At 40.8% G+C, this 16917-nt stretch overlaps 1 protein-coding gene across 6 annotated transcripts in view; it reads left to right on the top strand.

The window, feature by feature from the left end:
• The window catches only part of TAOK3 (TAO kinase 3), a 161759-nt gene extending 145875 nt beyond the window's left edge, over positions 1-15884 (top strand). For 5 of the 6 annotated variants that reach the window (XM_059676638.1, XM_059676643.1, XM_059676642.1 and 2 more), the window contains 5 exons: positions 4340-4579; positions 6613-6825; positions 13307-13489; positions 14539-14603; positions 15611-15884. In XM_059676638.1, coding sequence (XP_059532621.1) covers positions 4340-4579; positions 6613-6825; positions 13307-13489; positions 14539-14603; positions 15611-15758 — 849 coding nt within the window. In that variant the 3' untranslated portion in view covers positions 15759-15884. Of the gene's footprint in view, positions 1-4339; positions 4580-6612; positions 6826-13306; positions 13490-14538 lie in introns of all 6 variants that reach the window. The other variant, XM_059676641.1, reaches the window with a different exon arrangement.
• The last annotated feature ends 1033 nt before the right edge of the window (positions 15885-16917 follow it).

Raw genomic sequence — 16917 nt, forward strand, 5'->3', positions numbered from 1 at the left:
GACATACAGCTCTGCCTCATTCTTTTCAACCATTGGTATGGCTATGAGATTATTTATTTAATGAGGTTACTTCTCAGTGGGTATTTTGAAGTTTTACAGTATTACTGAAAATGCTCCAGAGAACATCTTTGTACAGAGATCTCTTTACACATATGCAAGTATTTTGTAGGATGCATTCTCACAAGTGAAAATTTCAGGTCGGAGTATATACATGTAGATTTTTAATAGATATTGCCAAATTGCCCTCTAAAAGGGTTTATACTCCCACCAACAAAGAGTACCTGTTTTTCTGTATCTTTGCCAAAAGTGAGTATTAGCAATCCTTTTAATTATTAAAAACATTTTTAAAAGATCAACATAGACTAGGTTGAGCCTCTTCCACTATTATCACTGTACACAGATGCCCACTGTTTTCTAAGCAGTTATGAAATTATGAACTAAAACTAAGAAAGCATTAAATGTCTTAGGCTAACAGCATCTCTACTTAAAATTTTTTTTTCTTTTTTTTAAAAAATATATTTTTATTGATTTCAGACATGAAGGGAGAGGGAGAGAGATAGAAACATCAGTGATGAGAGACAATCATTGATTGGCTGCCTCCTGCACTCCCCTTACTGGGGATAGAGCCTTCAAGCTGGACAGGTACTCTTGACCAGAATCAAACCAGGGACCCTTCAGTCTGCAGGCCAACGCTCTATCCATTGAGCCAAACCAGATAGGGCTCCATTTAAAATTTTGAATTCTAGTCCTTACTCACCCTCAGTGGTCATGAGGACAAAATTTGACTTGAGTGAGATCAACTGCTTTTAAAGAAGTGAATAGCACTTTCCACTGAAATTTAAATAAAATGGAATGATTGGGCCACAGTTAGGAAGGGTTGATTAGGGGACACACCCTGGACCCACATCTTATACAGGAGGTACATTCACATAAACTTTGGTGATGTGCTTTAGGGGCCATGGTATTTGAAAATACCTGTTTCAATACTAAGCTCAGACTCAACTTGGCGAGATGCTTAAAGTATGTGATGTTTCCCATTTCACACTCTTCCAGGGCGTGTACATTGAGTACACTGGTGGGCAGAATCACCTGTTCATGACATATGTTTTTGTATTTTTTCTTGGCTTACTTTGTTGAATTTGTAGAAGCTACAGGCGTGCACATGGCATGGCTATACTTTAAATTATGTCTTTTGTACAGATGAAGCAACCATTGCAGAGTGTCTAGCTAGTGCAGAGGAATTCTTCCAAATATTGTACCACAGACTGATAAAACAGAAAAATATAAGCCTTCAATGGGACATCTTTTAATGGAAAATGTCAAAAATCTAAAAACCTGACTTTTAGCCTCAGTTCTGCTTTATAGAAGTTATATGGTCTTATGTTAGTTTCTCAATTCCCAAATTCCTTACTATCTTGTATAAAAGTGGTAAAGCCTCATAATCTTACCACTACATAGGGTTCCAATTAGGATTAAAATATATGAAATCATTTTTAAAACTTGAAAGCACTTTCCACATTATTATGTAGGCACAGCACTGGGTAATGTTTTCCCCCATGTTTTAAAATATTATAGGCAGCTTACCATCTTACATCTCAGCAACTCAGATGTATGAATTAAAGGTTAAGGGAACAACCTACTATTATAACAGAAAAGCCACTTCAGTATCATGTTTATTTCACTTTCTAGTAGTTTATAAAAACTAGTTTTAAGACATTAACTTCTGAATACAGAAAAATAATAATGACATGTTTATGTATTCTGAAGCATTTTCTTAAGTTCTTTCATTTCATCTTCACAAGAATGGTAGTTGGTAGTGGAAGAGTTATCCTCACTTTACACCTATGGAAAATAAAACAGATTAAGAGACTTGCCCAGAGCTGTACATGAGTCAATGGAAGAGCTGAAACTGACTTACACCCTGAATATGATTCTCAAACTTTAGTATATGTCAGAATTAGCTGGGTAAGAACAATAGCTTGTATCCCAGGTACTTCTGATGAACAACACCTGTAGCATTCCATTAAACATAAAAAGAAGCATTTGATTTCTTCTGAAAGTAAAGTTTGCTTTTGCTTTGATCTTTTATTCCCCAGCACTCCTCCTCCCCCCCACCCCCCACCCCTCACCTCCCACCTCCCACCCTGCACCAGGAGATTCAGAGCTCTGGACAGCTCAGATGCAGTTTGGACTTCTCAATTTCGGAAAGTGTGGAATGTATAAGTGCCCAATATTGGGAGATCTGGTACTCAAAGGTTCAACATGACATAGTGACTTAGAACAGGATATTTACCCATTTCAAGGGCTTCCCTTGGCTTCCCTTGGTCAATGGACTGGAATAGCTTTAGTCTCTGGGAAGGACTCACTGTTCTTTAGTGCCACCTAGGGGCCAGTTAGTGCTTTTTAAAAGAAGACATTTGATGGCCCAGGCAAAGAGGAAAAATTAAACAAGGAAAAGTAAAAGCAAGAGGCGATACAGGGAGATGCTCTGGGATATTATGTTATATTCCTTAAAACAAATGTAAATCGCACTTCTGATATATCCCCACTAGAAAATAAACTCCACAAGGGGTGTACTTGTTCACTGCTCTCTCCCTGGTGCCTACAACAGTGCCTGACGCATAGGGTATGCTCAACAAGTAATTTGTGTAATACATAAATGAATGATTAGTGACTTTGCTCCAGTAATAGAAGCTATCTTCAGAATAGAAGGCCAAGGTATGCAAGATATTCTCATCCACACTAATATACAAATGTTATTGATAATTCTATGAAATAAATGACTTGCATTTTCTTCCCATAGTGGATCCCATTAGAGAAGAGAGCCAACCTATCATTCTAACTTAAAGCCCAGCTCAAAATCTTTCCCCTTGGCCTTTTTAAGTAGTAGTAATACTACACTTTTCAGAAATCTCACAGCATAAGATTTTTACCTGTTTTATAGCACTTAGCACTGCCAGCCTTGCTCTGTCTTTTTTTTTTTAATTTATACATAAACTTATTTCCCTGTATGAATTAAGATTCTTGGTTTGCATGTTACTAAAATTTATTTGAGCTAGCTTAAGCCAAAAGCAGGGAATTTACTACAGAAATATAGGAATGTCTCATATAGCAATAGCAATAGTACAGCTGTACCTACAGGAGTGCTTAGAACCAGTCAGAAACTTGGGCATCAATATATTCCCTGCACTTCTTTCTTCTTTCTTTTTTATTTTTGCTCTGAAGCCCAGCTTTCTCTAATCACTCAGCCTTTATAGCAGCGGGTGGCTACCACATATGTAGTTTTTATATGCTCCTCCATTCTAGCTGTACATAAAGATTCACTGTTTATGAATCTCAATTCCAAATTCCTAGTAGAGAAAATAAATTGACTCATGTAGCTGTGAGCTGAGCATATACTTCCTTACATGTCTAATACAGTTCCTTAGTTGAGGACAGAGTCATGGCTTAGTAAACATTTTTATGCACCCAGAGCACATGGTTCAGATTTTTGATACACTGCCATTCAGGAAATATTCTTGAACTGGTGAATGAAAAAAATTTCATCGAACTTATCCCTCCTTTTTTCTAGTTTCCTTTCTTTCCCCACTTCAACAAAAGAGAGAGACATGAGTAGAAGTGGTAAGAACAGAATGATTAGAACTAGAAATGATCAAACAGACTATAATGGACAAGATGAAAGAGAGATCTCTGCTTTTCCTCAGCATGCTGTGAACACTGAGATTTAAAAAAAATAGATAATTGGCCTACTTCTGATACATACAGAAAAAAAGGGTATTTTCCCATAAGAACACTGCAGACGTGATCAGTTTACTTCTGTGATTCTCAGCTCTAAGTGCCTATTAGAACCACCTGGGGAACCCTTAAAACTATTGATGTCATGGTCCCACCCCAGACAATTATCTGAATTTTAGGTTATGGGATTCAGTCATCTTGTGTTTTAAAAGCTTCTTCACATAATTTTAATGGGCAGTCAAGGTTGAGAACCACTGTTTTAACTGAAGAAACGTGTATTTAGACCTATGCATGTCACACCATCTAATTAAGGGTCACAACAACTCTGTGAGGTAAGAAGGGCTTGGGTAGAATTATTCCCATTTTACAGATAAGAGTCATTGTGATGGCGGGAAGTTGACCATCTTGTAAAAATGGTGGCCCCACATACAGAACCTAAATCTCCAGGGATTGTTAATCTAATCTTATTAGGTTATGCTGCTAAACACTAGTGGGTTTAATTAAGAGAGTTCATAGTGCTGTTCCTTGCTCTCCCTCAGTTGTGAATTCCATCCAGTCTGTCTCCATTCATCTCTCTCCCTTCATCTTTTGTTCCTGAACGCAGGAACTGAATAAAAAGCGGACCCAGAAGGAAATGGAGCATGCCATGCTGATCCGGCATGATGAGTCCACCCGAGAGCTAGAGTACCGGCAGCTGCACACGTTACAGAAGCTACGCATGGATCTGATCCGTCTACAGCACCAGACTGAACTGGAAAACCAGCTGGAGTACAATAAGAGGCGGGAAAGGGAACTGCACAGAAAGCATGTCATGGAACTTCGGCAACAGCCAAAAAACTTAAAGGTAAGAGGAAATGGAAGTATTTCCCTGTCTGTGCTCCAGAACAGAGTGGGCCTGGATCAGTGGCTCCTACTCCAGGATGATGATGGTCAGAGTCATCTGGGCGTTTCAAAATTACAGATTTCTGGACCCCACATCTACTGAATGAGACTCTCCAAAAGGGAAGCACAAGAATCTGTATAGAACAAACTCCTGAAGAGATGTTGCTGGGCAGGCTGGTTTGGAAGCCTTTCTACGAGATGATCTCTCCTTCTTTCTTTATATCCATTATGCAATTTCTCTGACTCCCTCATGACCTGCCCTTTGAAAAATTGTCATGTATGGACCAACAGCAGCCCATGGTTCTAAAACCAGGAAATAAGAAAGCTACCTGGCAGGTGTAGAGCAGATAAGTTTCATCTGTCAGACCAGTCATATGATTGGTAGCACTGCCAATTGAAAAAGACTGTATTGAAAAAGACTCTAAGCACACCGAGCCTTTAGGAAAGAGTGTGACATCTGCCATGTGGATGGGGATCAACAATGAATCTAGATGTGCCTGCGCTAGGGAGATGGAGCTCCTCTGGCCCTCACTGCCTCCAGATCACTGTAGCTGACTGCTAAATGGGCTCTAATGACTAGACCAGCGGTTCTCAACCTTTGGCGGTCGAACGACCCTTTCACAGGGGTCGCCTAAGACCATCCTGCATTACAATTCATAACAGTAGCAACATTACAGTTATGAAGTAGCAACGAAAATAATTTTATGGTTGTGTCACAACATGAGGAACTGTATTTAAAGGGCCAGAAGATTGAGAACCACTGGACTAGACTATTGCTCTATGTCAAGGGAGACATTGTCAGTTTTGACACAGATATGAACCATTCGATCACTCTGGCCATGCTCCTTTCTAGTCAAATCCTAACCTGTCCAATTAGTGATCCCTGTAAACACAGCTCCTTCAGAGGTTTAAGAAATACACATGTGATTGTGAGGCAAACTGATGGAATGCCTTTGGACTTACAATACACCCCACCTTCTCCTTGCCAAAATGCACATTTGATATTGCTACATGCAGTATAACCTCTTAATAGGGGGGCAGGGGTAATACTAAAATCACTTTTCCTTTTTATTTATGCTGAAATTTAGTGGAATTGTCAAGGAAACACAGAACAGTGAGAGCTGGCTTACACATTGTCATCTTTTTCTTACTTGGAAATGAGGGGAGCAACAAAAAATGGGGGAAAACAACAAATAATTGAGGACACTAAATATTTTGACTAGGAAACCATTAAAATAATGAACAAACTTTTAACAAACTGAGCTTTATAGTATGCCACAATCTGCTTAGAGTTGTGATTCCCCTCGTAACAATTCATATTTTCATCCATTCATAAATTCAAAATTACTTGTATTTATCCTATATAATAAAAGCCTAATATGCTGTGTCTGGTCGACCATTCGGCCATTCAACCAATCAAAGCATAATATGCTAATGATATGCTAAGGCCGCTCAACTGCTCACTATGAAATGCACTGACCACAAGGGGGCAGACAGTCGACTGGTCGACCATTGCTATGACATGCACTGACCACCAGGGGGCAGATGCTCCGACCAATAGGTTAGCTGGCTGCTGGGGTCCAGTTGATGGGGACTGAGTGAGATGGGCCAGACACGCCCTGGAGCCCTCCCGTGGTCCCTCCCCAGCCCCAATCGTGCACCAGTCATGTCCCTTGGCCTGGCCTGCACCCTCTCGCAATTCAGGACCCCTCAGGGGATGTCGGAGAGTCAGTTTCAGCCCGATCCCGCAGGCCAGGCAGAGGGACCCCACTGGTGCACAAATTTGTGCACTGGGCCTCTAGTTTAATATAAAAACGAAAGTATTGGTAGAGTTAACTCTTGCTGTGTCATATGTATTATTTGTCATTGACCAGTGGTCAGGGTCACTGCACAAAAAGACAGATGGTCCCAGCACCTGTATTGTATCGTTACAATGGAAGACTTCCTGTATTTACTGATGTGTCTTTATTTTCTTTTTGTCACTTTATCACACAGGCCATGGAAATGCAAATTAAAAAACAGTTTCAGGACACTTGCAAAGTACAGACCAAACAGTATAAAGCACTCAAGAATCACCAGTTGGAAGTTACTCCAAAGAATGAGCACAAAACAATCTTAAAGACACTGAAAGATGAGCAGACAAGAAAACTTGCCATTTTGGCAGAGCAGTATGAACAGAGTATAAATGAAATGATGGCCTCTCAAGCGGTAAGTGGTTAGGTTTGGTGCCATGGCTTCAAGAGTTTTGGGAATCAAGAAAACTCAAGATCCAGCCTTTTACTCTCAAGATGATTCTTGCACAAATTTAGGATATTGGTGTTCTTCTGCCCAGAGAACTGAGGAAATGACGACGCTGAATAAACCCAAGCCAATTCGGATACTTGCTGGAGTGTGTCTTATAAGATGGAACTCAAGGAATACCAAGCTAAACAGATCTGTGGCACATAGGGACTTTGAGAGCAAGATGTGATAGATATTGCATATAATATCACGTTTTCATTCGTCAAAAATTGCTCAACCAGTGTCAGGCATAAATGAGTAAGATGCACAGACACATTCATTCAATAAACTTTTACTAAGCGTCTGTGTTCAGCACCCTGCTGGACTCAGAGATAGAGTGGTGAGCTAGAGAGACAACATAAAGTAAAAATAAAGCATAATAAATGCTTTGAAGTGGGAGGTGAGGGGGCGCTGTGGAGGGTAAGTGGGAACAACTTATCTAGTCTAGGGAAAGTTTTTCAGCAAGAGCCAAGAAGATTGAAGAAACTTACTGCAGCAAACAGGTTCCATGGAAAGGGGCCTACATAAGCAGAGGTCCAAAAGTTGTAAAGTGTGCATTTGGGGACTGAAAGAACTTTGGTGTGAGCCCAAAGTTTAAGGAGGAGGATTGTGGGAGCCTAAAATAGAGAGGTCATAAACGTCCTGGTAAGCCAGAGATGGGAGCTTGCCTGGTAATTCTGTGGAGTTTTCACAAGGAGATGAGTCTTAAAGAATAATAGTTCTCCAAACAGACAAGAGGAAAAGTTATTCCTAGCAGAGGATACTGTATATGCAAAGATTCAAAATCCCGAAAGAGGATGGCACATTTGGGGAACAAATAGTAGATATGGCAGGAGTATAAAGGGAAACAGGTAGGTGGTCGGGGTCAGGTCCTCAAAAGCCATTGTAGAAGCAATGGAGAGCTCCTGAAGCCTATTTTAAGAAGGAAAGTGACAGGGTCACATTTGTGTGATAGAGACTGGCAGTCATGTGTCACATACAGGTAAAGAGACCTGTTAGGAAGCTATTGTAATAGTCCAGGGGACAAAGGGAATAAAGGCCTGAACTAAGAGAGAACGTGCTAATGGAGATGGGGAGGAAGGAGGAGGATTTGAGAAATATTTAGGAGGTAGAAATATTTGAGATCGAACTTAGTGACCATTGAAAGATAGGTTTGATAACAGTGGAATAGGTCATCATTTTACCAAGATAAATAGAAGAAGGGGCGCGTTTAAGTGCCTGGTAGATAATTGGCTGAGTGTGGACATGTTATCTGAGCTATGTCGGTATCCAAGCAGAGAGGTACAGAGATGGAAGTCTAGAGTTCAAGAGAGTGTCAGGATTAAAGACAAGCAGTTAGGCATCATTATTATATGGTGGCAGTTGTAGCTTTAGGAATACCTGAGATCTAGGGACAGGAGATAGTATTAGAGAGGGAGGAGGCCAAGGACAGAGTTGTGAACACCAACATGTGAGGGCCGAGTAGACGTAGACCGAAGATGAATAATCAGCAATGTGGGAGGGAAACTAGGGAGAGCATATCGCAGAAGCCAGAACAAAAGTTTCTAATTGATTTTAGATGTTGCAGAAAGAACAATTGGACCTACCAGTGGATTTGTCCATTGATTGTCACAATCAGTGGAGTGGTGGGAATGGAAGGCGAGATAGTGCATTGAAAAAGTGATTAGGTGAGCCCTAGCCGGTTTGACTCAGTGGATAGAGCGTCAACCTGCAGACGGAAGGGTCCTGGGTTCGATTCCAGTCAAGGGCACATGCCCAGGTTTCGGGCTTGATCCCCAGTAGGGGGCGTGCAGGAGGCAGCCAATCAATGATTCTCCCTCATTATTGACGTTCCTCTCTCTCTCTCTCTCTCTCTCTCTCTCTCTCTCTCTCTCTCTCTCTCTCCCTTCCTCTCTGAAATCAATAGAAATATATTTTTTTAAAGTTATTATGTGAGGTAGAAACTCACATAAGTAAGTGAGATTGCTTTTCCCAGTACTTCATGGGTGAAGGAAAGGAGAAAGAGAACTGTAGCTAGAGGAAAACACAGTTAAAAGAAGGACTTCTGTTTATTGGGAAAGGCTTAATAAACATGTCCTTAGGCTGAGGATAGAAGCCTGTGTACTCATTCATTCATTTATCCAGTAAGTATAGAGTGTTTATATACTGCGCCCCAGGCATCCTGGATGCTGTGGTGAATAAGACAGTCATCAGTCGTGTCTTCATGGAACCTAAAGAAGAGTGGAGGAAACAGACATTGAAAAAGTCTATTCATTGTAATGGCAGAGCAAGTGCAGTGTGTTAATAGAGTGTAAACCAGGAGAGGTAGGCTGATCCGGAAAGGTCTCTCAGACACAGTGATCATTTAAGCTGAAGTGTGAGAAGCACATTCCAGGCAAAAGGAACAGCATTTTTAAAGATGGGAAAGACAATGGCACTATTCTCGAATTCAAGCCCATTATGTTTAGAATGTAGAGAAGAAACAAACGCCTAAATGAGGAGAAGAAGAGGGTAAACATGCTAGGTCAATGGTCGGCAAACTGCGGCTCGCGAGCCACATGCGGCTCTTTGGCCCCTTGAGTGTGGCTCTTCCACAAAATACTGACTTCTGCGCATGGGCCATGAAGTTTCAATCACACTGTACATGCGCGCCCGCACGTGGTATTTTGTGGGGCCAAAGAGCCTCATGTGGCTCGCGAGCCGCAGTTTGCCAAACACTGGCTAGGTCATGTGAGGGCTTGCAAACTTTCTTAAGAATGTTTATCTTTATCCTAGAAGCAATGGGAAGCCACTAATGAGTATTAAGGAGGGGACTAATGCCAGATTTGCATTTTTTGAACAATCACTCTGGTGATATGTGGAGAATGTCCTGAGCGATGGCAAGGGCAGACATATAGGATATGGGCATGAGGGAGTGGTGGCTAGCCAGAGAGGGATCACTGGGATGAAGGAGAAGTGACTAAATTTGAGAGATAGGCAACAGATGGATTTGAAAGCACTTAGAAACAGATTGAATGTGGAGAGTGAGGTATTAAGGATGACACCAAGTGTCTAGTTTGAACAAAATGGTAGATGGTACTACCATTTACCTATATGGTTAAAAAATAATAACAGGGAAGTGGAGCAGATTGGGATAGTGGGAAGGGAAATATTTGTTATGTTGAGCTTGACAGCCTGGGAGACATCCGGGTGAAGACGATAAGCTAGCCTGGACCTCAGAAGAGAAGTCTGAAATAGAGGGACAGATGTGGGAGCTATTTGCGTGTAGATAGTAATTGGAGTCTTTGGAATAGATGAGATTCCTTAGGAAGTGAGATTAGAGGAAGAAGAGTGCCCACAACAAAGCCCTGAGAAACACCGACACTTAATGGTCCCGGAAGGTAGTGTGTACCTGGAAAAGGAGAGGAGAGGGAAAAACTAAGAGGGTGTGTGGTATCAGAAGACAAGAGAAAGAAAGATTTCAGGAAAAAGGGGGCAATCCATAATATCAAATGCTGCTTGGGAAGAGCCTTCATTAGTGACCTTAATGTGAGCAAATAAGTAGAGGAGTAGGATCAGAATGAGGAGTGCAAGATGGGTGTGCAGAGAGGCTGAAGGGAAGGAGAGGGAGAGAGAGTTGATAGGGACATAAAGGTTGAGACGATTTTCGTCTTGTTCATCTTTGTACTCTCAGCATCTGCATCGATGCCTGGGATACAGCAGTGCTCACTAAATGCTTGTTGTAGAAGATGGGAGATAATGTGTCAGGAATATAGGTTCAAGATTGCCCTTGGATAAAAGGAGAGAAACAGCCTTTTCTCTGCAGCAGGAAGGAGAGAAAAACAGAGATGATCATTGCAGCAGTCCTTTACTGACTGCTTACCATGTGCCAGGCACTGTTTTAAGTATTTTCTAAGTGTTATTTCATTTTTGTGAAACTCCTTTGAAGTCATTACTGTCTCAACCCTAATTTACCTCTAAGGAAACTAAGGTTTACTGAAATAGAGCCACTTGCTTAGGGCAGGAGTTGGCAAACTTTCTCTGTAAAGGGGCAGGTAGTAAATATTTTAGGCTTTGTAGACCACTGGATCTGTGTCACAACTGCTCAACTCTGATTGTAGTACAAAAGCAGCCATAGACAATACAAACTGAATGAGCATGTCTGTGTTCCAACAAAACTTTATTTACAAAAACAGGCAGCAATGCAGGTTTAGCCCTTGAGCTGTAGTGTGCCAACTCCTGACTTAGGGTCACATGACTAACTGGAGCAGGAGCTAAGATTTGAACCTGTTTTCAGGTGAGCTTATAAGCCTGTATGCTTGGCCACTACTACGTTATGCTGCCTCTATCACATTCTTTTCTTCAGTTTAATTCACTTTACAAAACAGACATGACATTTACCTCTACTTTTACTAATAAAATGTTGTGATGGATTTTGTATGTGCAGCTTTTAGGGGATCAATAGAAAATACTGGAATACCCTCTGATTTTTAGACTGGCACTTTTGTAGAGTCAGAGTGGTATAGAATAACATAGTTACTGACATTAATAGTAGAATGCCAGAAATAGGAGGAGCTGGCAGTGTTTCTCCAGTGCCCACAGGAGAAGCCTCTCCCCCACTTGGCCAGGGTTTATAGCAATTAACACAGATGAGTAGAAACGAACAGATTTTCATTCCCTTTATTGGTAAGGGCCTGCCATATAAGGAGGGAATTGATAACAATCTCATTGGGTCAGTAAACCCTTTGGCATTTATCTGTAAGGCTGTTCCTGCTGCAGATTAACTGCTTTTGTCTAGTATTTCTTCTGCCTTTTTTTCTCACTGAGAAAATGAGGAGAGATCCTCTTTAGTGGGTTTCAGCTAAAACTTACTAAGATGAATTATTGGAAAGCACCTTGGAAATATAATTTATTTTGTACTTATTTGCTATATAGTATATTTCTCCAAAAATACTTAAGAAGGTACTATGCAAATAACTTTCTAAAACTATTCTAATAATATTTCAGAGAGTCATTTCTCAATCAACATATTGAGATATATTGGTAATTGTCTTGTTCATCTTTGTATTCTCAACATTGTACAGATAGGGAAGGAAGCATAAGGTGAATGATAACTATCTTGCAAAGTGGTCTATGTGTATGGATACGTGCTGATAAACTCAGTAGAAATGTCTAATTCAAGGGTTCTAATCTCAGAGTTCCCAGCTGAACTGAGGGCTTGTCAAATCTAGACAAAACCAAGCCTGGGACAGGAGGGTCGTCATCCCTAAACAAACTCCTGCTCATGGCCCCAAACCTGCAACTATGCTCACCAAAAGGTTGTCATTTCTGCTGGCTGGCTTGGCCCATTCCCCACACAGGATCGGTATCATCGTGCACAACAAACACGAAGTTCAGGTGCTACAGGGAAGCGAGAAACTATTAGGCTGGTTTATACTCTGATTTTACTGCTTCAAACCAGAATATGCCCCTTATGATTATCAAGGCTACCTTCTGTGGGGAAGAGATTTTGAGCCACTTGAGTTTTAGATTGGCTGGCCAGCAGGGTAACATATAGCCAACCACAGGGACCAACATTACTTGCTAGGAGCATAACAGCACTATGGTGTATTCCTCAAGTGGACTCATTATATGTTTTTAGACTTAAGGTTATCTAAATGTATTATGATTTTAGTATTAAAGATATCTAAACATGGAAATGTTAGTCAAAACCAAAATAACAATAACAACTATTTATTGAATAGTTGGTATACATCAAGGACTATGCCTTAAGATTTTATATGAATTTTTTCATTTAATCTTCACACCAATCTTAGACACTTGTTGTTTAGAACTTGTTATTTTCCTGAGATGAGAGAGAGAGAGAGAGAGAGAGAGAGAGAGAGAGAGAGAGAGAGAGAGAGGAGAGAGAGAGAGAGAGAGAGAGAGAGAGAAAGAAAGAAAGAAAGAAAGAAAGAAAGAAAGAAAGAAAGAAAGAAAGAAAGAAAGAAAGAAAGAAAGAAAGAAAGACTGGGAGAGGTTAAGTAACTTGCCAAGGTGACACACCTAGGTGAATGGTGCAGCTAGAGTTTAGGTTCAGGAGTCTGCCTCCAAAGCCCAAGTTTAATCACTGGAGTGTGTAGCATTCCTGACTCCTGCTGGTGTGGTTTTTCTTAAGAATGTTTTTGTGTGTGTGTTTTAAGAAATAATGTTTTTTTTAATTGTTTTATTGCTTAAAGTATTACAAAGAGTATTACATATGTCAGAATGTTTTAAGAAAGAATGTTTTAAAGATGTGTTTTTAGAAGTGTGTAGCCCATTGGGTAGAGTGTACTATTTTTGATTCCTAACTCTGGATGTACCCAGGGCATCTCTCTTTTTTTTTTCTGAGAGGCCTGTTACAATCTGAACATCTTCCCTAGTTATTACATGCTTTAAGCTAGATTACAGTGTGTGTCTTCTGTGCCCACAGTTACGGCTAGATGAGGCTCAAGAAGCAGAATGCCAGGCCTTGAGGCTACAGCTCCAGCAGGAAATGGAGCTGCTCAATGCCTATCAGAGCAAAATCAAGATGCAAACAGAGGCACAACATGAACGTGAGCTCCAGAAGCTAGAGCAGAGGGTGTCTCTGCGCAGAGCACATCTTGAGCAGAAGGTATGAGTGTTCCTACGGGTCCTATGCAGCTGGGTGGAGGATGGGGCACAGCCTGGGAAACTGCCATTCATTGAGCCCTGCCGATGTACTGGGGGATTAGAGCAGACACTGTTCACTCATTACCTGCTTCTACACTCCTAGTACCAGAGAGGTAGGCATAATCTCCATTCGACAGGCAGGATACTAAGGCTCAACATGGTTAGGTTACTTACATAAATCTGATCTCAAAGCCTAAGCTCTTTCTATTACTCTGCTAGGAATCCCCCACCTTCCCAGCCAGAGGAATACATGGGTTACTGGGTAGTTGATATGACATGTAAAAGCCACTGCGAGCTGATAGCACGGCTGCTAAATGGCATGAGGAAGCCAAGTGCAGATTTGGCTTTCATTTTTAGCTATTTCTAAATGAAAAGAAATCACCAGCAAGGCTCTTTAAAAAAATTGAAATGAAGAAAGGCTGATATTGCCATGCATAATAAATGTTATCTGAATTGAAATATTCATTGCTTTAAATATTGCTGAGGAATATGAGTAGAAAAGATTTCATAAAGCATCTCCAAGCTGTGTTGACCATTTATTTGCTTAACCAGTTATTTGTACTTTCTTCCGCTACTTCCCTGAGACCAACGTAAAGACTATCATCCCAACTCCTGTTCTAGAACTAAATTGCTGATGACACAGGGGGCACTTGGCTCTCTATGGGACAGCAGCACAGTCTAATTGTGCTCGAGTGTCTTGTACCTTCTCCTGAGTTTTCTTCCGCTGAGACAGGACACTGACCTCCATCAGCCCAGCTGCTTAGCTTGCTAGAATGGTAGAGCTATAGCCCCAGGTGGCCCCAAACATTTTTATTCTTGTGAGCAAGTTTTAGATGTAATGGATTAGATACAAGACATATACCACAGGGCCCTCCCGTCTGTCCCCATCTAGTTTCTTCTGAGTTCCTGTGGGTCTGTGTGTCATATGTGTGGGTGTATGTGCACGTGTGCATGTGGGTGCCTGTTGGGAGATCCTTTCTATTAACAATCTGCTCATTGTGCTTATTTCAGATTGAAGAAGAGCTGGCTGCCCTTCAGAAGGAACGCAGCGAGAGAATAAAGTATCTATTGGAAAGGCAAGAGCGAGAGATTGAAACTTTTGACATGGAGAGCCTCAGAATGGGATTTGGGAATTTGGTTACATTAGATTTTCCTAAGGAGGACTATAGATGAGATTAAATTTTTTTGCCATTTACAAAAAAAAATAAAACAGAAAAAAATTCAGACCCTGCAAAACCACATTCCCCATTTTAACGGGCGTTGCTCTCACTCTCTCTCTCTCTTACTCTTACTGACATCGTGTCGGACTAGTGCCTGTTTATTCTTACTCCATCAGGGGCCCCTTCCTCCCCCCGTGTCACTTTCAGTGCTGGCCAAAACGTGGCCACCTCTTCTACTCATAGTACACGTCACAGTATTGATGTGATTTAAAACGTTTCAGTGAAAACTTCGGAGACAGTTTTTAAAAAACCAATAAACCAACAACAAATGTGGATGTATATTGCTCTAAGCAATCACTCATTACCACCAATCTGTGAAAGTAAAGCAAAAAAATAATAATAAATGCCAAGGGGGAGAGAGACACAATATCCGCAGCCTTACACCTTAACTAGCTGCTGCATTATTTTATTTTATTTTATTTTTTTGGTATTTATTCATCAGGAATTAAAAAAAAAACAAAGTTTTATTAAAGATTGAAAATTTGATACATTTTACAGAAACTAATTGTGATGTACATATCAGTGGTGACATATTATTACTTTTTTGGGGATGGGGGTGGGGGGTGGGGTGAAGAGATCTTGTGATTTTTAAGAACCTGCTGGCAAGAGTTTAACTTGTCTTCAGCATATTCTGATTGTATCATAATCATTTTCTGCTGTTGCAGAGGATGTGAATACACTTAAGGAGCTCACAGAATCCCAGTAGCACAAATTGGGCTTTGGCAAATCGTGTATTTTGTGTATAGAAGGAATTTAAGGAGAGGTATTACTTATTTTCATATTGTATTTTAACTGTTTCTCTGATCAAATTTTTTTACTTCCTCCTCCTATTCTTCCCCACCTCCCTCCTTTTTCCAATTCAGTATTTGGAGTTCAACACTGTCTCTCAATCAGATCATCTTGATCTTTTTCTTTATTTCCCTTCCCCTCCCAAAGTCCCATATCTTCTTGGTCATAAATATTGCATTATTCACACTTTCAAACTGTGTATTTTCTTACAATAAAAAATGATGAAAAAAAAAAGGCTTTACTTCTTTTGCATGCACTTTAAAAAACAAACATTTTTCAGGTTCCAAGGAAGAGCATGATAACTGTCAGAGCTTTTAATTATATTTGTAAATAAAAGTGTTCATCACATCGCCTTGCTGTGTTATTGTAGCAGGAAGTTTCCCTTCTAGGTTTACCGGTTCATAACTGAGATGGAGAGCCACCTCCACAAACCGTTCTCCATCGCCCTGGTTGCTTTGAGAAGAGCCATTCGAGATCCTCAGGTAAAGCTGTGTCTTCCAAGTTCTTCTCTGGGACTGAAAATAATGTGGCACTATTTGAAGTGGTCAATGGCACCTTTTTGTCCTTAAAAATGGAAAAAGGCACATATGTACACGCACGCACACACCAATGTGCCAGTCGTGCATAGAAGTACGTATTGCTGAGGAGAGAAATTAGGCACCCTTAAAGAAAGGCATGCTATGAAGAGAACATCATAGCCAGATATTTGAAATGATCCCACTATAATAGACCCCCACCTCCTATTCTGCTTTTATTAGAATAACTAGAGGCCCGATGCATGAATTTGTGCAAGGGGCTCGGCCCCCACCGCCGGGGCGGCTGCCTCTGCCCCCACTGCCACGGCTTCATCCGAAAGTTGTCCGGCCTAATTAGCATATTATGCTTTTATTTTAGATTTTATGTGCACAACAATGAGGTAGTAAAACATATAACTTATAGGATATGGCTTTGGGGGTTAAGACGACCTCAGTAAGATCTCGTATTCGTAGGGTTCAAAGTCCTGGACATTGAAAATCTAACGAGCATGATGACCTGAAGATGACTCATATTCTACAGGACATTCAGCCATCACAGACACATGTGACCAGTCATGTTCACTATAATACACTACAGCAGAGAGGTATACTAAAAACATACACAATATGTATCCACATGGATTAACCCCAACCATAAAGCCATTACTAGTCATCACCTGGTTTCCTAAGCAGCTTAGTTCATTGAAATTTCTGTTAGGTGCACAGAAAATAATAAAGGGAAGGCTGGAAAGAAGACTCATGATCCACAGAAAATAGATAACCTGTATTTCCTGCTTATGCTTACCATGTGATGGGACACTGAGCATTTTACAGATGAGGAAATAGGCTCAGACCAGCATAAGTGG

This window comes from Myotis daubentonii, chromosome 19, assembly GCF_963259705.1.
Source record: "Myotis daubentonii chromosome 19, mMyoDau2.1, whole genome shotgun sequence".
Classification (NCBI taxonomy): Eukaryota; Metazoa; Chordata; class Mammalia; order Chiroptera; family Vespertilionidae; genus Myotis; species Myotis daubentonii.